Raw genomic sequence first — 24,579 nt, forward strand, 5'->3', positions numbered from 1 at the left:
CAAATTAGTATCCCTCTTAGAAATGGCTGGACAGTCTCTGCAGAGAAGTTCAGAGTAAATAAATAAAATGAAATGCTTCTCAGGCAACTATTCAGCACAGAACATTTCATCCAAATAGTTTGGCAAAAACTCAGGAAACTGAAACAGGGTCATCTTCTGGAAAGTGTCAAGCTACTGGCTTCACCTTTAATTAGAGTGCAACATAACTTCTACACTTTACAATGATAAATGGGGTGAACTGAGGACATACCTCATTAACAATGTCTACTTTGTCATATTAAATCAGGCCATTGTTCTAATGCATGACGAAAACTAGTCACTTACTTGGCATACCTCAGCTTTTTGAGGAGAAACTTCCCAAAGTATTTGTGAATCTCTCTTGTTATTTTTAAAGTTTTCAGAAATTGAAAAAAAATCATGAAAAAGAAAGAAGTAGTAAGTAGTGAAAAATTTCCAAAAGATATAATTCTGATTGTCAGTATTTGAGCTTCTAAATTAGCCACTAGTGATGTTAGTGAGGGTAAGAACTGTTCATGGCATTAAATACATGGAGTCTATCTGTCCATATCAGTCTGCCAGTTAACTTTTTATGTAGGCTTACAAACACTGCGAATGCAACTTTCAAAGAATTTTATGGAACTAAAATTCCTAATTCTTATCACAACTTAAATCCCCCACCATCCTAGCTTTCGCTTTTAAGCCATTCTGACCAAACTTAAAACAGATTAAAATGCACTACAAACTTCTGACTCTTAAAACTGTTTTTGCCTTTCATGAAAAACAACCAAAATATCACAGTGATCGGTAATTAATGCCTAGCCAAGGCATGCTCTTTTTAGCATAGATCTGGGAACAAAGTACTTCTACACCCGTGCCCTTCATCCTTTTGCATCCAAGAAGTGAGGGACACTTCCCTTCCGATTTGAAAAGTCTCCCCCCCACACCCCCGCACATGTGAATATTATGGCAATATCACATATTGCTCAGGAAGTTAGGGTGGTTTCTAGCATTTACTGGTGAGGTGCTTGCTTTCATGAGAAGCAAAGTGAAAAGGTTACAGGTGATCCTTCAGGAGATCCTGTATTTAAGCACAATTCAGAGAAAGCTTTGGGCAAAAGCAAAGACTTTAGGAATATGAATCTTATGAAGAAGGCTTTTAAAAACTATGCCAATTTTAGCACTGCACCATTTTGTAAAACTATGAACTTCGAACCAAGCTATTGAAAACAAAAAGACTCCCAGCAGCTGTGTAAAATGATGACTGATTGACAATGGGTTAGTAGATCATCTGATGTTTTCTACTTAATGAAGCATCTTACTGGTGTTGACAGTTCCCACCGAGTGAAAATGACATAATGTAATTTTACCAGCAGGATGGTGTTTAGTTAAGTTATGCTGTAGGAATGCACAAAACGGTGAAAGAAACAGATGGCGAGGAGGCAGGGTTTGCCCTGGTGCGAGTGAAGAAGAGCTAGCCTTCTTGCAAGCGAGTTCCCTCCAAACGGCAAAAAGGCCAACCGGCGGAAGGGACCAGCAGCCGTTCCCTGCTGCCTGCCCTCTCCCCGCGAGGAGCCAGAAGGTGTGACCACACCAGCGAACTGCGAGAGCAGTGTGAAGGCAACTCGCAGACTTCGGACCCCAGAGTATTTTGGAACGTCATCTGTGAGAGGCTCCTGGCACAGCTCAGTCTGTTTAGATCCCAAAGCAAGAAATGAAGGAGTCAGCAGCCCCCCAGACCTCAGTTCACCGGCACTTCTGCATCCCTGGCACTGCACAAGCTTCCCTACTCCAAGAACTACTGAAGGCCAACACCTGCTACAGCCCTGCAGCACACAATACCCACAATGGGATCAAAAAGAATTCCTACACCCTGTAGGAACAGGTGACAACTCTCTAAAGCAATTGTGAGAAGTCAGCAAGAACTTAACATCCTCTCTGAATAATCAGGACACAAACAGCTTTGCTGTTAAAGCAGAAGCACATCAGAGCGATGTTGCATGTGCGGTGAAGCACATTGCACTGCATCTATTTTCTTCCCAGGAGCAGTGGGAAGCAAAACAGAAGTTTGGATATTTCTGAATTTTCTTAAAATATGTTGATGGACTATCTGTAGAGGTTGTCTGTGTCAACAGCATGCAAAAATTACTCTAATCTCATTTGTTTTTTGCTAGCATCTCAAGTATCGGAACAAAGAAAACAAAAAGCACCCCTAACATACAGCAAGTAAACTCCAGCTTTTGCTAAAACACAAATCATGGCAGCTCTTTCTTCTGTAAAAAAAAAACAAAACACAACGTTGTTTACAGACATACACAGATCTCTAGTGCTTGAACTGAACCGCATGTCAATGCACAGCTCTTGCACTGGATCTGACCACAGGACACATGCAAAGTGACACAGCTCGCCAAAAACTGCTGCAGGCATTGGAATTTGTTTTCTTAGAAAAGCTCAGCGCTGATGAAGCATGTGTTCTTCAGCGAGGTCATGCCTTTCACCTAATTTTCAGTGGGGATGACTGGGGTACAAAAGAAGGTCAAGTGATTTGCTCAAGGTTACCCAGTGAGTCAGTGGCTCTCACGGGATCAAGATTCAGGAAGCTCCTGGCTCAACATTATTTGGTCTAATCACCGGCCCGTAGCTTCTGCAGGAGTCTCTCGCTCCCCTCTTCACTAAAAAAAAGATTGCATATGGTAACTTTTAAAATAAAACCGTTTCTTTCTGCATATACTGTTGTTCTAACTTGTGAGTACTTGGCTCCTTGTTAAGAACTGCATACTGATATGACTCAGAAATCCTCTTGAAGTCACTGGAACTTTGCATAAAAAATGATGGACCTAAGCAACAATGATTAATAAAGCTGTTTTTTTTTAATAAAACTGAAGTGTTTTGAATTACACAAGCTTACAAATAACATGCATAGAATGTAAAACTGGCTATTCCTCTTTCTTCATACTTGAACTTTCCTTCCAGTTTTCTTTTCTTTGACTGCTATCCATCACTTATGAAAGAAAAATTAAAAGAAAAAAATCACTCTCTCTTTTAAATCTCCAGCCCAGAGGCAGTTCTTAATACTCCTGGCTTAAAAGAATTCTTCAGACTGAATGAAACAATAGTCTAAAGTGCAGCTTCTTTTTAGGAGCAGACATAAAAAAAAGCCACAATCAGACATTCATACACCAGTCTTGCAGACTTTACACAAAACAAACTTCTGCTGAAATGGCTTGTTGTAACAGACTTCTGTGGGAGATCACAGATACATCACCCCCCTCAGACAGACAATTTGCAGGCAAGATTCTGTCCAAGCAATGTGCACTAGACAATCAGAAAGCCCTATGTACACATAGACTCGAATAATCATTAAAAAGATGTGGTCTTGGAGGTCCACGCTGTGTCTTCTATCCTAATTCAGGGGGCATGTAGAAGATAAAGATAAATATTAATTTTAATGGAAGAGCCGGACGTAGTGACACCCATTTCATATCTGTCCAACTCAGAGTAACTCACAAAGAATATAATTAATGGTGGCTCATGGTAAATGAATGAACTCTGGGAGAGTAGACAGTGCAAGAAAGTAAAAATTGCACTGCCTGCTGCCTGTTTACTGGTTAATTCTGTCTTCCTCTCTGTACTTGAAGTGTTTTCTGCACAAAAACTACATGATCATATCTGTAGTATTTACCAGCCAAGGAGGCAAGTAATCTCTGCTTTTCCCTGCGTTCTGGAAGACTGGGGGTTCGGGCATGCACAGCCGAAGTGGACTTCTTTTAGAATCATAGAATCCTAGAATTATTTTGGTTGGAAAAGACCCTTAAAATCGAGTCCAACTGTAAACCTAACAATGCCAAGTCCACCACTAAATCATGTCTCTCAAAAAATTTTTGATAATGATTGTTTTGAAACATTAGGCAAAACACAGTTTCATTCTCAATTCCTTTATGGTTGCAGAAATACTGATATTTCACTCTACAATAATTCAGCTTTAAGTTATGATGTTTCAGGATCCGTAGCAGCTTTTCAAAGCATAGTGCTTGTTCAATCTAATTCTTCATGAGGTTACATGTACACAAGGATCAGCACAACTCCAGAAAACCTCTGAAAACTTGGGCAATGTTAGTGCTGGGTCTGAGTCACTTCCTGAAGTCTTTGCTTGAGAACTTGGCCCTCCAGCTCCTCACTTCTCTGTCAGAATTGCTTCACAGAGGCTAAGAAGGCAAAGATCCCTAATCTATTCGGACTTAAAAGTATGTGGTAAAGAAAAGCTCAAGCATATTCAGAACCTGAGGATTCAATTTTGCTACATTTCATGTTTCCCCCTTCCGTGTCTTCACTGTTCCATACAAACTGGCTCAACTTCACTAAAAAAGGTTTGGTTTAAGCACCATGTGTGCTGCAGGTGGAACAATTATATATTACATATATATTAGAAGTTAACCAAAGTATTGTTGGACAAGTCAAGAATTTTTACCCCAAATTTTAACCAGCAATCTTTTGTACAGCTGATGGTTGTGTCTTGAAGCATCAGTTAAATTTTCTGCCCCACTCTTCCCCTCTTGTGAAGCCTTAGTTTTGACTGCCCATATTTTCTCTTAACCAAAGGGGGATATGCTCGTGACGACTTCATTCAAGAGCTCTCGCAAGCAGAAGTTTAGATAGAAACTTGAAAAAGGTTCAAAGAGAAGGAATCAAGCAATTTTCCTGATGAATGTCATCAGAGAAGACTTGGATGAGTGTTAGCTCTCTCTTTTGCTTTTTTTAAGAAGGCAAATCTGCCTAATTATGATTACCTGGATATTTGCCTAAACTTTGTCTGTCATGAAGGAAACACAATATGAAAGTCAGACAACCTTCACCATTCTTCCATGTGCCTATGAGATTCTGTGCCCTTGGCAATGTATTCCCCTTGAAATGAAAGGCTACAAAAGATTTGTACCTGTCAAGCTTGAAGCTTGTCTTTATCTGCTTTATCTTGACAGCCTTGAAATCAAAGGGCTACACGTTCAGCAGTGGAAAAGAAAAGATGACTGTGTATTTAGTTACTTTGAGCGTATACAAAATGAGCATATGTGGTAAAATATGGAACAAGAGTATTTTTTGACTCTTCTATGTGCATCAAAAGCAAGACTACCAGGTAAGTATCATATACATTGTTCTTGGTTTCAGTTTTTTTCTGAAGAAGGGTCAGAATCATACAGTTTCCTATGAAGGTTACATAAATTAGACATGGTAGACATGGTCCTCTTTCTACGGAGGCCTACAACTCAAATGCAGTCTCAGGCTCTGAATAAATACTTTCGATCCACTCAGAAATCAGCAAAATGGTATTTTGATGTATTTTAGTGAGCTGCCTGAGTAGGGACTCCAGGATTGGCATATCACTTCTAAAATGGCTTCTTCACATAAAACTATGGTCTCTAATAAAGCACGACGCTTTCCTGACAGCACTGGTGGTATTTTTGTCCTCAGTGATGATGGCAGCATGCTGAAAAAACCTTGGTATTCAACATGTTACTCTAGTTTTAGTTTCTGTAGAGTGCTTTGATTTTAGGTGTTCACCTAGGCAGCAGAGCTGTGGGGGAAGTCGTGATAACTTCACATCACCATAGAAAATGAGATCTTGAAAAACCATCTTGTGCATCCTTCCGCTCCAGCGTAGGATCAGCATCCCCCAAGCCACAGCTGTTTTTGCCAGCTGGCTCCTGCGAACCTCCAGTAAGAGCGATTTCGCAGCCTCCCCAAGCAATTCATTCCTGCCCTTAACTGTCCTGCTGGTTAGATGATTTTGGCTAACGCTTAAAGTAAATCTCCCTTGCTGCAATTTAAGGCCGTTACCCCTTGTGCTGTCCCAGGTGGACGCCGAGAACGATTTATCACGCAAATTTTCGCAACAATTTTTTTAATATATTTGAAGACTGCTTTTGTGCCCCTCTTTGGCCTTCCCTTCTCTAAAGTCACATGTAAAAGATAAAAGAAAACTAATGAACAAAGGCTTAATTAGTTCCATGTAGCAATTTTAAGCTATATTCTAAAAATAAAATACTTGGAAAGAACATCAGTAAACCGTATTACTCAGGAGGATAGATGGAGTAATAGCATGTCAGTGTGGCTGCATAACAGAGACATAGGAACTTTGCAAAAGGTCAAATTACCACTGAGCAAAAAGGCAGAGCTTTCTCTGTAGCTTCTCTTAAAAAATCATAATAAAAAAAGAACATTTCTTCAAGAGTGATAGAAAGAATAAAGATTTAAGTTATTAGGCCCATGTAACTCTCATTGATCTAAACTGGAGCTTTGCCTGCTTAAAGACTGCAGGAAGGATGCTTTTGTATTTAAGGACTAGATTGAAACTCAAGAGACAAGTTTAATCCTTGGCTTTCCTCGAGGCTTCCTTTGTGATTTTGGGAAACTACCTATTGATAAAACAAGCAGTAGCTCCACTGCTTTTCTCTTGAACTCTTCTCGCTTTGATTTTGTAAATGACAAACCCTATATGAGGCTTTGAGCAACCTGGTGTAGTGGAGCGTGTCCCTGCCCATGGCACGGGATTGGAACTAGATGATCTTTGAGGTCCCTTTCAACCCTAACCATTCTACGATTCTATGACGGTGGGCTGTTTGTTCCAAAGTATGTGGGACTCCAGCATAGGAAGAGCCAAAGTCAGCAGAAACTTCTGGCCATGACTGCATCACAAAATGCAACATCAGGCTACTAAACAAGGAATTGTCATGTACTGACTATACCACAAGAGATGTTAAATCTAACTTCAAATTGATTGACTGTGCCTGTTGGTGATGTTTGATCACACTTATCTTCACGGGATGCACAGGTTGGCTCATAATTCAACACTGTGAAAGCAACAAAATCTCCAACCCAAAAGTTTAGAGTATTAGAGTGAGAATCTAATTATTCTGTTTCCTGCTGGTTATTTTAATAAGGATATAAGCAGAAGCAATATGCTAGTGCTGACCTATGAAAAACATTAAATAAATGTTGAGATTACGAGCAATCATGGGTTCTTTAATGCTTTTCCCAGATTTCTGTGTGTCTCTGCGAAGCAGGGAAGCACATGGAGAATGTCTATGTACTGTGCCTAAGCTAGTGCAGATATCCCTGCATAGCTATGGAGGCACAGAGGAAGGAGTTGCTTAAAGTCAAAAAAGACATCTATATGCCACAACATGGAGCTGAACTGGTAATTTCAGGCAAGAATCCAAAAGACTATTGTGGTGACAGCAAATCTACTGCTGTCCAAACTGATAGCAGCATGTGTCCTGCTAGAAAATAACCATACATAGATTTACCATTAGTGGCTGGATGTCTTGACAGGCTATGATTTAAAAATAACATTTATGCTATTAGCACTGCTTCCCTTTATTCTGAGGAGAAACTGGATTATCACATTCAAAGTTACAAGGTCCTCTCGTATTTTTTTGCGGCATTATCCTCATTTTCTGCATTTGACACTGGATACAAATTAGTCCTAATTTTCCTATATACAAGTAGGACAAGATTCAGGTCCTACCCTATAAATCTTTACATATGGACCTCCATCTCTTATTGTAAGCCAATCAGTTGCACCAAGAATTTCATTGCATCTGTTTCTTTCTGTGCGCTTGTTTATAGCTCTTTGGAGATTTTGCCTGTTATTGCTGCTTTTTCACACTCAACCCTTCAAAAACCACTAGTCAAAATCCATCTATTTTACCTGAAAGAAGCAAAATAAACATCTAATACACAATATGGTAGAAACTCTGGCAACAGAAGCATCAGGCTTTGCTCTGTAGCAGGCTGCTTGTTGCCTTCCTATGCACAGATCTAACCTGAGCCCTGTTTGCTTGAGCTGCAGTTGCGTTTACTTTGCTTGCCTTCCAGAGAAAGAACATGATCCTCAAAAACGCTCTTGGTTCCTTCAGAGAGGAAACAAGATCGTTCGGATCCCCTTGAAGTCAAAGTGAGGACAAACAGCCATTCTCCAGATCAAGTCCATGTAAACCATGTTGCATCTGCCACACATGCATGTGCAGCAGAATTATTTAAAAAACTGCAGACGATGACTCCAGTTAGCGGCTCACCTCGCTCTTCTTACTGACAGAAAGGAGCATGTCAGGCTTAGAGCCCTTAGCATCCCCTCTGTCTTGCAGGGCATCTCTTATGTTGCCAGGTGAATTCCACCGAATAACTAAGCCACTGTAAAATTAAAGCTACACCCTACCCACAGGACAGGGGGAACTTTAAGACTTCTGAATTGTAGGAAGAAATCTCGTCTCCAAATAAAACAAAGCAAGGTTTTCCCTGAAGTGCTTAACTAAAGGGTATCCATGCCACACTTTCATTTTTCATCTTTTTTTGACCTCTAATTTAATGTAAGTACTCAAGCAATTTTAGCTGTTTTCTCCTCAACTTCTCCTACTTCAGGCCACACACACAAAGATCATTCTATGACTTTACACCCCTCCTTTCTTGAAATCTTATGGTGAGGGGAAAAAAAAAGGGATGTTATTTTAAACAACCTCAAACTAGATTTTTTTTGTCCATTAGGGCACTTATTTATTCATTTCAATTCATGCCTTTTTTACATTGAAAATTATAGCTTTTACAGATTCCTGTAAATGCCTAGGTATGAAAATGGCTCTTTTTCAAAAATGTGCTTCTAGATTAGTAAAAATAATTCACTTGAGTTTACATTTTCTTCGTGTGCAATTCAAAGTCAGAAATGTGCATTTACTGCTCATCCCTATCTTTATTGATCTATGTTATTTCATTTTTCATCTATTGAAATGTATTTATTGCTGATAAAATGATAGTTGAGAGACACCACTCACCTCTTCACACACCAGACAGATCAACAATGGCATCACAGGTAGGTCCCTCATCCAACCTCGCCAATGCCCACTAACCTTCAGCAGTAAGCATCACTTCTGGATGCAAGAAGACACAAGCAGTCCCTCTAGCACACTGGCCTTTGAGTGATAGGCTAAGTTTGCCAACCTATCTACTTGTTCCAGTTCTAGACCAGGTTTTTGATGGGTCATTAGCTTTACAGCATCCAGGTTTGATGCCACTAAACTCATCTGATGTGAATTTGTATTTGATGTATTGCTGTACTTATCTCCAAATGCTCTGTATTGGTGATTTCAGAGGGCTTTTTCTTTTATAATTATACTCTTATTAAAATAAAATTTCTAGTTTGAGGACTCATTCTGCTACATTTCATGTTTTCATGCAACACATGATCCCTCTCCAGCCACTACTGATTTCATTTCTTTGTGGCACCATAAGAGCAGTAGGTTTAGGTTCACCCACCGTTGAAGGGTCAGGTCACTGACATGACAGCTGCTTTTTCATTCTTGGTGACCTCTGCTTGCTGAGCCAGGCATGTATAAGGCACACAAATCTTGGGCTCTACCTGCTAGCTACTTGAAAATTGAACTACTGCAATGATACTCCCAAAGTAAACTTTACTTTGGTTTGGCATGAGGTACAAGGCAATTCAGAAATTGGCTCTCTCCGAAAGTTCTCCTTTCCTTGTTATTTCCTTCCAAGAATGGTAAAAAAAATGTTCTCCACTTTTAAATTGCTGTTCACTCACCAAAGCGAATAGCCCTCATACCGAATGTATTTCCAGTGAACATAGCTCAAGATGCAGCTGTGTCTCTCAAGGAATATATCATGACAGACATAATGTCCCAGAATATGAACTTTCTTCTGTCACTAATTCTACCTTAAATCCTTCTGAAGAGTATATGTAAGGCTCCTACATTAAATTGCTGCCCACTGAGGTGGAAACTGAAACAAAGTTAAACAGTTTTTTGACGAAACCTTTATCACCTAAATATTATTTCACTTATTTCAGGATTCACATTAATACCATATTTTACCATACAGGTGGAATTTCCATACACTCAGAAAAACATTAGAATTCTGTTTTTTTCCACAAAAACCTTCTCTGCAGGTAATACGTTGTGCCAAGAAAAAGTTTCATAACAGTAGAGCGTGCAAGCAGTTCAAAAAGATGGAGTTATTTTCCACTGTGTATGCACTAAATGCACGTGAATCACAGCAGATGGGTCAAATGCTTTCTCAAGAGGGACATGTATTGACATCTCTGGACAGTAGCAGCAGCCTTTGAATTCTCACTTCAACTACTGCTAAGAAACGACACTGTCAGAAAGGAAACACCTACTGTGTGCCTTCACTTGCCTTCTGATCCCTTATTAGTTAACCCTGAAGTGCATATGTATACAGCCTTAATCCCCGAGTGAGTATCTGGACCAGGGGAAATCTGGAATTAATTGCGAAGTATTTTGGTTACTAATGCAGCTGTTACAAGTGTTTGATTTGGCAAGCGAACAGAAAAGGCACTGCATACCAATTTCGTGAGCCACTGTAAAAGCTGCATGGAGGCCATCATCTTCAATCACTGCACAGCTGCGCTCAGGAGAGCATATGGTCCCAACGTCTGCCATTCCCAGAGTATCACATGAATGATGCCCACATAAATCCTGCCCAGGAAGGAAAAAAAAAAAATCATTAAAATAAATTTTTACACCCGTAGGTTAAAGTCACCAGCCATTTGCAAACAGCAGAACCTGGATAAAAACATCAATATAAGCTTCCATCTAAAGATGTCGATGCAGTAAAGTTAGTGGGAATATTTTCATTGACCTTACTAGGATTTGTATACATTCTGTAACTATTGTTATTTACATTTCTATTTCTGCAATGCATATAGTGGCTCAAACTTGCTTTGAGTTAGGTACTCAAAATACATGCTGTAGAAGCATTTCTTCAATGACAATCAAAACAGAAGAAATATTCTCTTTATTTACAGAAGGTGAACCAAGGCACAGAGAGAAAGCTTCGGATTTCTGCTCAGTCCTTGAACCAGAGATCACCTTTCTTTTCAAAAGACAAGTCTTACACTTGCACTTAAAGAAATTAGATTGTTATACATTAAACCTCATGTCACACCTGTCAAGTAGTGCAATGTTTAATAATGCATTACCCAATATACCAAGTATTGAAGCAATTCTCAGAGGCTGCTTAAAGAGTCAGTGATAAGACAAAGCATAAAATCCCTAGTCTTACTAGTGCAACAACTCGATCACATGCTTCCTACTTGTAGATATGGGGTGTCTCCAAAAACCATGCAGGTAGCATTAGGTTTTTTCTTTCCATTTCAGGATGATAATGATAATGGTAATGGCAATGATAAAGATGAAGGCCAGATAACTTTGGCCAGACATTGTATTTGAGTCATCGGCAATAACTTTTCAGTGCTTCTCCTGAAACAGAGAGAAGAATGCTAGTCTGAATGTATATATATATGCTTTTTTAGTTGAGAAGGAAAAGTAGGTATCATGCCATTTGGAACACTTCTAGACATTTCTTTGTGGTTGAATGAAAATATAATTTTCAAAGCATGACAGTATTATCAAAAGTTATTATCAAAATTATCAAAGAGCACCTTTTTTCCCTTCATTTTTAAGACTCTCGTCTTCCCTTGAGATCTCCTTTTATAATGACCTTCTTTCATGAAGCCTTTCACAATTAATCCATCCGAATAACAGATATCCTGTATGAGGCTCCAGGTCAACAATGTTCACTGATTATGATAGTTTCAAATTTAGGCAAACTGGAAAACATACAGGATTCAAAACCCACTGAAGTCAAAGAAAAACACACTGAGTTCACAGATACTGTGACGGACCATCTCTTTACAAAAGAAAGTGTTATTTTTTTTTCCCCTAAGATGAAATAAAGACATTTTCAAGCTAAAATTACACAGCAATATTACATATGTGGAGCAAGAATGTCATGATCAGTTCTGGTTTCCAGGTGTCTGGGAACTTTTTCCGGTAAGTGCACTCTTGGTGCTACTTAATGTCAAGACTTAAATGCTGCAGTACCAATGAAAAAAACAGTCTCATAAGAAGAGGAGGAATAAAGTTCAAAAGTACTTCAATTCCCAAATTTTCACAGGTGTAATCCATGGTTTAAGAAAAACTTCCATTCTATAGCAATGCAGATGACATGCAGGGTGTTTTCTCTCTTATCCCACTGGCTCCCAATCTTGACATCCATTTAGCTCCCCAGACTTTGCTTCTGGTTCTGCATGGGTTATGGGAAGGTACAGGATAAGGACGCCCAGTTTCAAGTACTTTAAAATAAATGTATTTTTCTCCAGTCTTCCTTAGGCAAATAAACTTCCTATTATTTTCAGCATTTCTGGACCAATACTGGAAGAGGCTCCAAGTGAGGTCATGATACTATAGTGTCTATCATCTGAGGCATATTCAACAAGGAAGATGCAATACTTAAAGTCCTGTTGCTTTTGCTTAGGTTCATATCCATTTGGCCCTTTATGTATCACTTCTGAATCTGGCCCTTTCAGTCTACGAGTAAATTTTATATTGAGTAAACTCTATGTAAATGTAACTGTAAGTGGTTCAGCTACAGCAGCATGAGTAACAAAACTCAGAAAAAATGCATGTGCACAGTACCAACAAAAATACCTTTTCATGGTGATACAATCGGTCTAAACAAATGAGTGGAACCTGTATAGGAAGTAAGATACTTTCATACTAGTGCTGAACTGAATCCACACAAGCAGTTGAACTGAAACTCTTAACAAGCACCAAAAAGCACATAAACAAGACAGAAAGCAGCTTACTGGAGGAGGTCTAAATTACTCTCAGGTTCATAGTGCCAAGAATCGTATAAAATACATTAATTCAGGCCCTGTCTTTGCATGCAGATTCTGTCTCATTTGGTCTTTTCTTGTGTTTGGGTGTCATGATTACGTAGATAGTTACATCAGTGCTGTTCCCAGCATGGGCACAATTATATCACCACACAGATGTCTTATGCCAGTGCATGACATTTTCATTTACATACAAGAAGCAGCTATGCCAGTGATATGGCTATGAAGCTACACTAGCAGACAAAACCAGACCTCACAATGACTCTCCAGATTTGATGACACAAACATAATTAAAAGAATACAATCTTTCTAAGGAGGCAATCTCATAAAATTCCCTAGAGTTACTTCTGATGGGATGTGTGCAGTATGGAAAATTACAAGAAGGATGTTAACCATAAGCAGCCCTTCTGACTCTTGGATGGTTAGTAATCCCACCCTCAAAATTTCCAAAGCTATGCATGGGATTGCACTATGCCACTTTCATTACACATAAAAAAATAGCTACGTATGTACGCAAGCACTAACAGACACAGCAATGTTTGGTTACTTTTCATATGTTATGCATTACTAACATTTTACCACACTGCATGCCTGGGTTTTCCTCAGAACTCATCACTTCATCAAACCACTGTTCCTCCGTTTCCATCATTTCCCAGAGTATGACACATATCCACACATCTCAGCATCCCACTACTAACCTTCAAGGCAACGTTCAACTGCGTAACAGTTGTCTAGACAAAACCAAGCAGGCTTTACGCTTTCTTTATGAAATAACCTTAACTTCGGGTCAGATAAAACTAATTTCTTCAAGGGCTGTATTAGTTAACAGTAATCCCACAGCAGAAAACAAGTGATTCTGAAGATTATTTATCTGCAAAATTACCTAGCTCCTCCAACACCCTACGGACAGCTGGAAAACAGCTGTCCCCCGATGGTGTGGGACCAGTGATCCCTGTAACGGAGAAGAGAGGAGAGCAACTGCACTGCGGTCAGGCAGCGGTGGACAGTGACATGGTAAAGCCTGGTGGTAAAGCCACCACGACCACCTCCGCGCTGCCTCCCTGCCGGGCTGAGCAGGGTGGCACGGGGAGCCCTGCAGCTGCCTCCCATACCCCAGCGGGACAGTGGCTGAAGAAGGCTTGTGAAGGACCTTGGGAACAGGGGCAGGAAACATTTCCTGGCATTGGCTTCCCTGTATGAAGCTGTTGTTGGAGAGATGTCCAGGGGCTGCCCATCTGCTGGTAGAGCAGAGTGTGTTGGTTCTGCTTTGAACAGAGAGCGTGCACTGAGCCTGCTGGTTTTCGTCGCAGGCTTCAGTCCTCGGCGGCCACACAAGGATGCATTTTGCAATGCTGACATTGTCAATAATCACGTGGGCAGACAAGTGAAGACTCAGCTCCATTATGTTCTCAACTCATAGCCTCATTTATTCTTTATTTCTCTTGCCTCTGCGTGATTTGAACTTTAATATATTTCTGTTCATAACATCACAAAATATACTACATAAATAACTGAAGCCTATCAAGTGGCATCTCTGAGACAAATACTCTGAAAAGTTTGCTATTGGATCAACTCACCGTTCCCTAGCTACATGATCTTCCCCAGAAGCACGATTTCGAGTGACGTTATTGCAAATCATGCCTGTTTATGCTTCCACTGATTTAAATCTTTATGGCAAAATTTCTTTTGACTTAAACCTTCTGTAGCTGTACTGGCCATGGATTATCTGTTACCAGCATCAACAGCCATATTTTTAGTTTTCCCGGGCAGTCTTGGAAAGCAGTCTCAGACTTTTATGAAGTAAAGTTGCTGGGAGTACATTAAAAGCTTTTATTTCCCTTGAAAATAATTTTTTTTTCATTAAAAACAGGCCCTGATGTAATAATGCAATGTAAAAAAAATCAGTGTGGGTCTCCTCAACTTTTCATCCTCCAGCTAAAGCACTAAGAAAGCAGGGACTCACATGATATTAAAATCAGTTTCCAATGATTGTTTCGCTCTGGTTTGTGGCTTCTATCTAAAAAGTTAATCCCTTACTCAGATCTGTCTTCTAATTCAATTGTCTCCAAACAGCAGCAGAAGCTTCACGGAATAAGTATTTCTAGAGAAGGAACACAGAGTCTGGCCCTTGATCTGCGTTACAGTAGTTTCAAAACAGAAGAATGACTAGGAAACGCATTTGCTACACAGGAGGCAATAGATGCTAAGACTTGAGCTTTGGCAAAGGAATGACTTAGGAAAACTGAGCTGTACATCATAAGACTAGTAGTTAATTAGACAGCTTATTAAAGGCCAAGTTTTCTTTCAAGAGCAACTGGCTGTTTGCCATGTATAGATGGCATTGTTGTGAAGGAAGATAACTGTTGTGGCTCCCTGCTGGAGCAGTTAATAAAATAAATTAACCTGAAATTCTTTGATTTGTGCAGTAGGCTTAAAAATAAGAATAAACTGTTCAGTGAAACCTGATATCAGGCCAGAGCCCGTGGACTGGACCCAAAACAGGATTTAAGCACCAATGCAGACACTTTGGTGGAATGTAAGACCAGAAGAACAACACTGGCTCACATGTTCTCTGGTCTTTGAGATATCCACCCTTCACAGGGCTTGCAGTTTGTAACCTTACGGGCCTCAAAGTGTCAGAGTTTTATAGTACTGAGCAGCTTAGCACTTCACTTATACTAAAGCTTGGTTGGAGTTGAGATGCTTAATGTTTCTCAGTCATTGCCCCTGAGGGAAGCCAAGCCTACAGAGCTCTCAGATCAGATGTACAAGAAACCAACAGGATTAGGCTTTCTATCAGACACATCACCTTTCAAAGAACAGCTTTTACATCTCTGTGGGTTTGTTCGCTTGCTTTTCTGCTTTCTGTAGAATGGCTCATCAGTCAAAGCCTTTGCCCAGTCAAAGCCTTTGCCCAGGAAGAAGGCGATCCAGCTTCACATTCCTTTGAGGGATGAGGATACTTAGAAGCATGTTTCTTATGACAGCACCCTATGGCCTATGGTCTACACCAGACCATGGTCTGCAGTGAAGGTCTGCACGTGTCCATGCCCACAGGGAGCCGTGGCTCGTCCTGCTGCAGCCCACGTGCCAAAGGCTTCCCTGGCCCAGGTGCAGTTAGTGCTTACGGCGCTTGGTGAAGGGACCTCATTTTCGGTCTTTATTCCTCGTCCAGCTTCTGTATTTTACACGGAACAGTCCTTCGGTAAATTACAGAAACAGTCTCCTCTCCATGCTCCGGGAACACAGGCCGCCTCGCTCCATGCGGTGTGCTCCAGGCAGCGGCTTCAGGTGACGAATCCTCTCCTTCTCACAACATGAATCTTGAATTACTCACTGAACACTGACATAGCTTTGGTCAGAGGGGCGGAAAGTTTCCTTAACACCTGGAACAGCTTACAACCCACCGGTTAAAGACCTCTCCTGGGAGGTGGGCGATACAGACCTGAAATCCCTCAAGCAGAGGAAGGAATTAAATACGACTTTCCGACTTCCTGCAGCAGTGTTCCCACCGCAGGCCTGCAAAGGGAGGGTGGGGTCAGGCGGTATTCAGGACCCTGCACCCACCCTCCCACCCGCCCCTCTGCAAAGTGGGTGAAAGTTTAGCAATGTCACAGAGATGCAGAACGGAGGAAGGTAAGGTTGACTCAAACAGAAAGCGTTACGAGCATCACCCAAGGAGCACATTATGTCTGGAAGTCGAAAGAAGCACAGGACTTGAGACTAAAGACCACAAAAAGTACTGAAAATAAGGGCTACCTGGTAAACAAAGTAATTAGGGAATCTTCTATCTTACCGCTCAACCCGATACTATGACACTTAAAAAGAGAGACTTTACAAGCCACGATGATGGAAGGCTGCCCTGGAGGAAGCCTGCTGTGAAAAGCCTTCTTCCTGACACTGGTGTGTCTCACTGATGGGGATGTCCAGGTGAGGGCACCATGGAGAGGGCCTGGTTATCCGTCATGGGTCAGCCCGGCCAGCAACTAAACGCCACACAGATGCTCACTCACCCTCCCCTACCCCAGGGCGTGGGGAAGAGAATTAAAGGGGAAAGGGAAGGAGATCCATAGGATGAGATAAGAACAATTTAAGAATCATAGAGAATGGTTTGGGTTGGAAGGGACCTCAAAGATCATCTAGTTCCAACCCCCCTCCATGGGCAGGGACACCTTCCACTACATCAGGTTGCTCAAAGCCTCATCCAATCTGGTCTTGAACACTTCCAGGGATGGGGCATCTACAACTTGTCTGGGCAACCTGTTCCAGTGCCTCAGCACCCTCAGAGTGAAAAATGTCTTCCTTATATCTAATCTAAATCTACCCTCTTTCAGTTTATATCCATTGCTCCTTGTCCTATCACTACATGTCCTTGTAAAAAGGGTAATAATATATGAAAATGTATGTATGTATAATGATAATAATATATACAAACAAGTGATGCACAGTGAATTGCTCACCACCCGGTGACCAAGGCCTATCCTGTCCTGGCTAATGATCCCAAAATAGGTAAGTCCCAACACCACAATCCCAGATGAGCGAGAGGCCAAAAAAAAGAGCAAGAGAAAGAGAGCACTCCCACAGTCTGAGAATGAAAGCCCCTGGAAGAGCCAAAGCCCTTCTTTCTGGTCAGCCCTCATCTATATAATGGGCATGGCGCTGCATGATATGGAATACTTCATTGGCCAATTTGGCCCTCAAACTTAAATCTAAGTTCAAATCATAAGGGGAGTTGCGGACCCTTTGTCCCGGCTGTGCTCCCCCCATCCCATTGTGCTCCTGCACACTGGCAAGAACACGGCAGCTGAAAAGTCCTTGAGGTCTTAGTGCCAACCATAAACATCAGTGCGCTGTCAACATTCTTCTCATAATGAATCCCAGACTAAAACCAAAATGCAGAGCTCTTCTGGCTGTTAAAAAGAACTCTGTCCCAGCCGAAAACAGGACACTATCGCTGTGACACAAGGAAGGACTCCTGTCAGACTCGCTGAGATACTGTTTTGTCCTCCCATGGCTATATTTTGAGAAGAAAGACCAAAGTCTGGTCACCTTTCAAGGAAACTAGGAGTGGTGATATGGTGATACCTGCCATATTGACCAAAACAAAAATTGCACCTTTTCCTCCAGCAGTTTAACTTCAAAATTGAGGTCATCTTCCCTTCAGGTTAATATGCTACATTCAAGACTGAGTTTTGGGCGTTTGAATCTCAAATGTACAGAGCTGTCCTTCTGAATTCTAGATAAGGTGAAATTCAAGAAAACCCGATGTACGGGTGATGTCCTGTTGGGACAACTTTAGCACATGCACACTACATTCGCTGGCTTCAGAAACCACCTCCTCACCAGACTGGATACTTAGGCATGTTCTTACTCTGCCCTTGCATGGTACGGGGACGTGAGGCACTCGTCATCCCAGGACACTCTGCAACTAAATACTAGAACTAGAGCCTAAACTGGATTAAGTTTATATGCTCTGAATGTACAGATTAATAAAATTTCTTTTTTTTTTCCCAAAAGCATACAAAGAAAATGCAGCACCATTTTGTAAACCACAGATTCTTTAAAAATACTGACAAAACACATATAAAGCTTTTGGACTCTGCATGGGGAGGGGAAGGGCAAACAAAGTTTCAGTTATGAAACTAGTGACTGCTGAACAAGGGAAAATGTGTGATTTAACTTGTCTGAATGACAGTTCCTTTGTGGAGAAACTCCACACCATCTCTTAGATTAGTGTGACTCGCACTACTTCCCCCACACAAATTATGTCCCACTTCATTTTCTTCAGGGACATTATCTAAATGTATTAGATTTGCAACAAAATTGGTGAAAACACTACAAAACTGGTAGATACATCACGTTATAATTTCTTCAGAGTAATAATAATAAATATTACTGAAATATATTCTATTGACCATTGGTATGGTGACCTGTTTTACTAATAGGGGATAATAACTGTGGGAAGATGATAACATAGAAAAGGAGAAGAAAGAACTAGAGCCAAAGAAAGCATGTGCTCCACGCAATGAAATTATCATCTATTGAACTGAGATAATCCAAAGCTTGCTGTTAAATTTCAACAGCACTGTCAGATTGACAGTTAAACTAAATCACGCACACAAGACCCATATAATTACTGTGTAGAAAAAGGCAGGAGAGTGGCCTTTGGCTCCAGCATGAACATTTTATTAGAGCCAGGCATGATGGTACTATCACGGATGATGCTAACAAGCACTTAGGAAAGCATTTTTTCTTGCTCTCGTTGCTTGTATCTGCTGTGAGAAGTATCTATTTTAATTTTCACATGATTCAGAACTGGGGGGAAAGGAAGAGAACTGGACTTTGTCCAAACACATTAAATAGTTCACTTCAAATTTAACTAAGGGTCACTAATGAAATAGACTGGATGACTTCTAAAGGATAATTGCAGAGCAGGCGAGACATCAGAAAAGAACAGTCTGAGTGCAAGTGCAGTTTGCAAGTCATGTCTAATACGCCTTTCTACTGTACACATAATCTGGCAAGTATTTTGCTGCACCCATAAAAATCTCAAGACTGAAGATAACCTTCAGAGAACTGTTTACAATAAAAAAGCCTGAAACGGTCTCAATTCTAAATTTGCTGTTGACTTCACTGCCATCGAGAACAAAGCGAGCTAATCTCCGGGGAAAGAGGGCTTTACAAGCTCTTCCTCCTCCTCCTCCTCACCACACAGCCGCTTCTCTATCACCGCTCGGGGAGGAGGGGACTCACCTGACCACTAGATGATGGAATCCTTGCATCACCATATTCCATGAAGGATGCTCTAAGGATGCGTGTGGCTCCAAAATTTACTGCTGCTGTTAAGGACTCAGCCACAAAGTAGTCAGACAGCAAGAGACCCAAGTATTCTCTAAGGCTGTTAAGTCCAAACGGTCTTAAAGAGAGCCCTTACAGGTTTTATTAGCAAATTATCACCTTTTGGTACTGACAAATCAGACCTCTGTCAGGCTTGATACTGGCCATTGTGGGTCAAAACAACAGATTGAGACCACCGGGAAAATATACTTCTCCTTATTACATTTTGGGAATTCCAATAATCACTGTGGAACCCAACTACGTTTCTGCAATATTTAGTGATAGGCAATTTCTGTGCCCATTGAGGGTTTTTACAATCTTCTACGCAGGTGATAATAATGACCAGACACGTTACTGTAGTTTTCCTTGCAGTTCCAGGGTAAATGCATTCACTGCAGCTAATGGATAGTTACACGGTTCTTGCCACCGCTGATAAGCCATACAGAGCCTTAAAACAGTTTTAACACCAGTTGCCTGTGAACTGAATCCATGTTCCTGTTTATTTACTATTTACTATGCTCTGCAGCATGATTGCTTTAAAGCCCTTATCCAAGTAAACAAAGATTATGACCAAAAGTGAGTGAATGTTTTAATCCGGAATCAGAAAATCTCCTTCTAAAAATCTTTTCGCATGGGAAGTGCTTCCTCGTATGAATGATGATGACAATAATTTGAACCGCCAGTACTAATTTTTTAATAAGGGAGAGCTGCCAGCACACTCTTAGTCTATGAACGGTTATTAACTTATCTTTAAACAAGTAATGACAACAGAAGAGGAAGAAGCGATGGTGCTGAATTCTGACAGGATTCTTCCTTTACAAAGAACTCGAGTAAAGCTACTATCTTTTCAGAGAGCCTCTTTTGGTGTCAAAAGTAACATCCAAGTAAATGTCACTCCAGAACGAAGATAATTATTATATTAGAGACTTGTATGGCAACAGGCATGTATAATTTAGATTCTAACTACACATAAACAGTTACATACAGCTGAGGACATGTGTTCAGCGGACAAAACAATTTGCAAATATTATTCTGTTGACGCAGGGACACAAAGTTCAAGGTGGCCTCAGTTAGTAAACAAAGACGGAAAATGTACCTCACACGTTTACCCCATGCCTGAAAAACAAGCCATTTAGAAGACATCTGGATGTTCGAAAATTACCATGACGGTATTCAGAGCCCATCAAAACACGCAGCCATGGCTTGGCGTCTAGTAGCTAAGCAACGTCCTTCATACATTCAAAACATAGTTGTAAAAGTTGGATTCTCCTGCCAATTGCTGCCACTCTCACTGAAAAGCTAAACTGGAAAAAATCTCTCTTTACTTCAAAGTGGGGCCGTTTTCTCCGGGAAACATCTCTACTGCTTTTTCATCCTTTAACCCTTTTCGTGTTTACATTCCAAGAGGAGCAAACAGATCCATGTTGACATTTCAAGTGTAAGCATATAAAAATCGTGTGGGCTCACACATACTCCCTGCAAAGAACATCATGAACACATGTAGCAAGAAACTACAGTCTTGTTCTTGTTGAGTCAAATACTGAAACGTAATGCCAAACAACGTGCATGTGCACACAGCAAATCATTAAAGCAGATTAAGTTATACTGAACTGCGCTGAGGAGCTAATCCCATAGTTAAATGTGTTAAAATGTAAACCAAGAGAACGGAAGCCTGTGCTTTTTTCTTGCAAAGCATTTACATCCCTAAGTAAGAGTGCAAGCAATATTTGCATCTTAAAGAGAGGAAGGAGACCACAGGAACCGTGACATTTTGTTTGGTTTAGGTACTACTTACGTCCAAAAGAAGTAACTCTACACATGGAAGATGCAGTGGTCACGAGTCTTTGAAAGTGGATTACTGATTAGCAGCACATTTGTATTCTGGCAGGAGGGCATCCACGCAAAGAATTACATACAGCTAAGCATCTGTAAAGCAAGTGCACTTTAAATTCAGATCCGATCTCCATCCGAATTAACTCAATAATTGAGGTTAAGATTCACGGTCTGCCACCCTAAGAGTTTCTGAATTGCAATTAATCCCAGGAAAATAAATAGGAACACTAGCAGAGGAAAACAGTCTTTAGTGAAAAGTGATGGGTCCTGGCCTAATTAGTAAGCCATTAGAAAGGATGTTTACAGCAAAAAGCAAGAGTGTTCTGACCCAGCCTAGGTAGCCTGCTTTCATTCAGATTATAATGATAAAAAAATGAAAGCTTGCAAATCGGACTGATGGTCTTTAAACTGCTAAAAAAGGCTCCTGCTGTACAAGTGATGTCTGACTGACACAGAACCTAATGTTTCAACTATTTACAGCTAGAAAAGCAAGCCAGGCTCTTTTTTTCCCCCCTTCTGGAGCAACTCCTTCCACAAACCATCCAAAGCATCCTTTTTGGCAGGCTCCTATGATGTAGAAAAGCAGAACTCAAACGAATGGAAAGTCATGCAGTTATTTTTTTCGTACTTGGGGAAGGGAAAAAAAAGAAAACACCAAACCCAAACCGCTGAAGGGATATTCTTACAGAAGAACTTCATTGCATAAACGCGGCCACATGTCTACTAGAGCAATGTCCCTTAACGACCTCTGGCAATTAAGAACCGGGCCGGGAGCAAGGCGCAGCTCCGCATGGGTAAGACTGGCTGGATCCGACCCATAGTTGATCAGGAGACCCATTTTTCACTTGAGGAACGAGAAGGAGACTGCATCCCCTTACCACCAGCCCAACTCACTCAGCTTCTGCAGCTCTGTTTACCTGCGGTTTGCATTTACGTCCTACTCTTGAACCACAAGCGCTGCCGGCTTTCAATGTGGCGGAGCTGTTCTTGCTGGAAATAGCATCTCAAGGCACTCAACAAGGAAGTCGCATCTACTTTTAAGGTGTTCTCCACCACCTTCACTAGTAGGTTTGTTTGGGGACTAATTTAGGCCAGGGAAAGCTATCAGCTCTTTGCCGGGACCACCTCTCCAGGGAGAGAGGAGCTGTGTGTGAAACTCTTCCCTGGGAAAGATGGAACACTACGTCTCAAGCACAGGTGAGTTAGGTGGCATCAGCCGAATCCCTCATTGAGGCAAATTACCACCTCTCCACCCTGGCAGGAGTTCCAGCTCCCCAACGGCACGAATGGCTGTGTGCCTGCAGTGGGGATGACCTCGCGACCCCACTACCATCCCCGGCAGCTGTGCGTGTGGGTGCCGCACCATGGGACGCAGTGCAGCACAAGGGACAGGCCGAAGGCGTGAGCAGGGAGGTGACCACCGAGCAAAGCAGGGCAGCGTGGCTGAAGGGCTGCCTCGTCACAGCCCAACCACCCCACCATGCACCGTTCGAGGGGACACCAAGTCACCATCAGTTGGGGCGATGCCTACCTCACGGGTGAAGAGGATGGCGGCATCGTAGTGCTCATCGTGGTCGTCGTCAAGGCGGTTGTGCTGGTGCTGCCACTTGCAGAAGTTCTTGAGGGTGGTGGCGGCGTTCCTGTTGACCTCCAGCCCCTTCTCCTTCTCGCTCAGGGCCACCACCTTCACCACGGCCAGCCGGACGTGGTTCTCCAGGCTGGCATGGGCGTAGAGCCGGGAGGCGATGGAGGACAAGGTGAGCAGGTAGTGCTGCAGCCCCTTCCCGTACTTGCGGACCATGGAGGCGTCGGCCACCAGCAGCAGCTCCACCTGCCGGGCCCGGGAGACGGAGCGACGCCGCCGCCGCCGGCCGTCCCTCGGCGCCGCCGCCGCCGCCGCGGCCGGGTCGCGGGTCTCGCAGCTGGTGCGGGCCGGCACCGTCTCGAAGCTGAAGCGGTCCCTGCGGAAGAGGTGCGGGGCGCGGGCCGGGCCTTCCCCGTAGATCCGCGGGCCGGCCGCCTCGCGGCCGCGCCGCGCCGGCCGGACGGTGTAGCGGGAGCGGCCCACGGCGAAGAAGCCGTCGAGGCCGCCGCAGAGGTTGAAGACGGCCAGGGAGCGCGGGCTGCCGTCCACCGTGCCGCGGTAGTAGCAGCGCGGCGGCCCGCCGGCCCGCGGCGTCCGCGCCCCCACCGCCGCGTCGCGCTCCAGGTCGAGGAGGAAGCGCTGGCCGCCGGCGTAGAGCACGTATCCCGCCTTGCCGCCCCCCGCGTAGGTCGGGTCGAGGCGCCGCACGACGCCGCTGGCCCCGCTGGGCGGCGGGGGGCGGCGGGGCGGCCCGGGGGGAGGGCCGGGCCGGGGCCGGGGCCGGGGCGGCGGCGGCGGGGCGGCGGCGGCGGCGGCGGCGGCGGCGGGGGGCGGCGGCGCTCCGTCGTCGGCAGGTGCCGGCGGCTGGACCAGAGCGAGGTGCAGCTCGGCGGCCAGCAGCATGGAGAGCAGCTTCAGGAGCATGTTTGCCTCGCCGTCAGGAGCGGCCACAGTGGTGGTGATAATTAATAATAGTAATAATAATAAGTGCCGGGGACGGGGGTGGAAAGAGACGGCCGGCGGAGTGCGGCAACGTAGTTGAGGGAAGGAAAGAAGGGGGAAGGAGAGAGGAAAAAAAGAAAAAAAAGAAAAAGAAAGTTCTCTCTCCCAAACTCCAGTCAAGTGTGAGTGAGAGAGAAAAAAATGTCAACAAAAGCCGCTCGCGTGTGAACTTTGTGTTTCTCTGCAGGGAAGAGCCGGGAGCACATGGAAGGAGAGAGAGAGAGGCAAAAAATCCCAAATCACTGCTGTTGGGGAGGCAAAGGAGTGGGGGGAGAGAAAAAGGAGGAGAGGAGGCTCGGACCCGGCAAGTAGAGAAGTTTGAGCACTTCCCACTCCTCTTCCACTTCTCTGCTGTAGTCACCCGATCATCACCACCAGCAGCGGCAGCGGCAGGGGCAGGGGGCAGGTCTGCTGCGACTCGGCACTTTCTCGGGCTCCGGTGGGTTCCCTTTCCTTCTTTTGCCCCCTTTTGTTTTGAAGAGAAGGAGGAGAAGGGGAGAGAAGAAACTCAGGCACCAAAAACCGCCTCGATCGTCTCCGGTGAGATGGTTAAAAAGGAGAAAAAAAAAAAAAAAGCCCAAGAAGCGGAAAACGTCCGGGATTTTTGTAAAAACCCCCTCCC

At 43.0% G+C, this 24,579-nt stretch overlaps 1 protein-coding gene across 2 annotated transcripts in view; it reads right to left on the bottom strand.

The window, feature by feature from the left end:
• The window catches only part of ADAMTS5 (ADAM metallopeptidase with thrombospondin type 1 motif 5), a 42,124-nt gene extending 18,245 nt beyond the window's left edge, over window positions 1–23,879 (bottom strand). Inside the window, exons 1-3 of one of the 2 annotated variants that reach the window (XM_086631599.1) lie at window positions 23,846–23,879; window positions 22,902–23,734; window positions 10,367–10,499 (exon numbers count right to left, since the gene is read on the bottom strand). In XM_086631599.1, coding sequence (XP_086487725.1) covers window positions 10,367–10,499; window positions 22,902–23,734; window positions 23,846–23,879 — 1,000 coding nt within the window. Of the gene's footprint in view, window positions 1–10,366; window positions 10,500–22,901 lie in introns of both variants that reach the window. The other variant, XM_009988284.2, reaches the window with a different exon arrangement.
• Between the last annotated feature and the right edge of the window lie 700 nt (window positions 23,880–24,579).

Source organism: Tauraco erythrolophus, chromosome 1 (assembly GCF_009769465.1).
Source record: "Tauraco erythrolophus isolate bTauEry1 chromosome 1, bTauEry1.pri, whole genome shotgun sequence".
In the NCBI taxonomy this organism is placed as follows: domain Eukaryota; kingdom Metazoa; phylum Chordata; class Aves; order Musophagiformes; family Musophagidae; genus Tauraco; species Tauraco erythrolophus.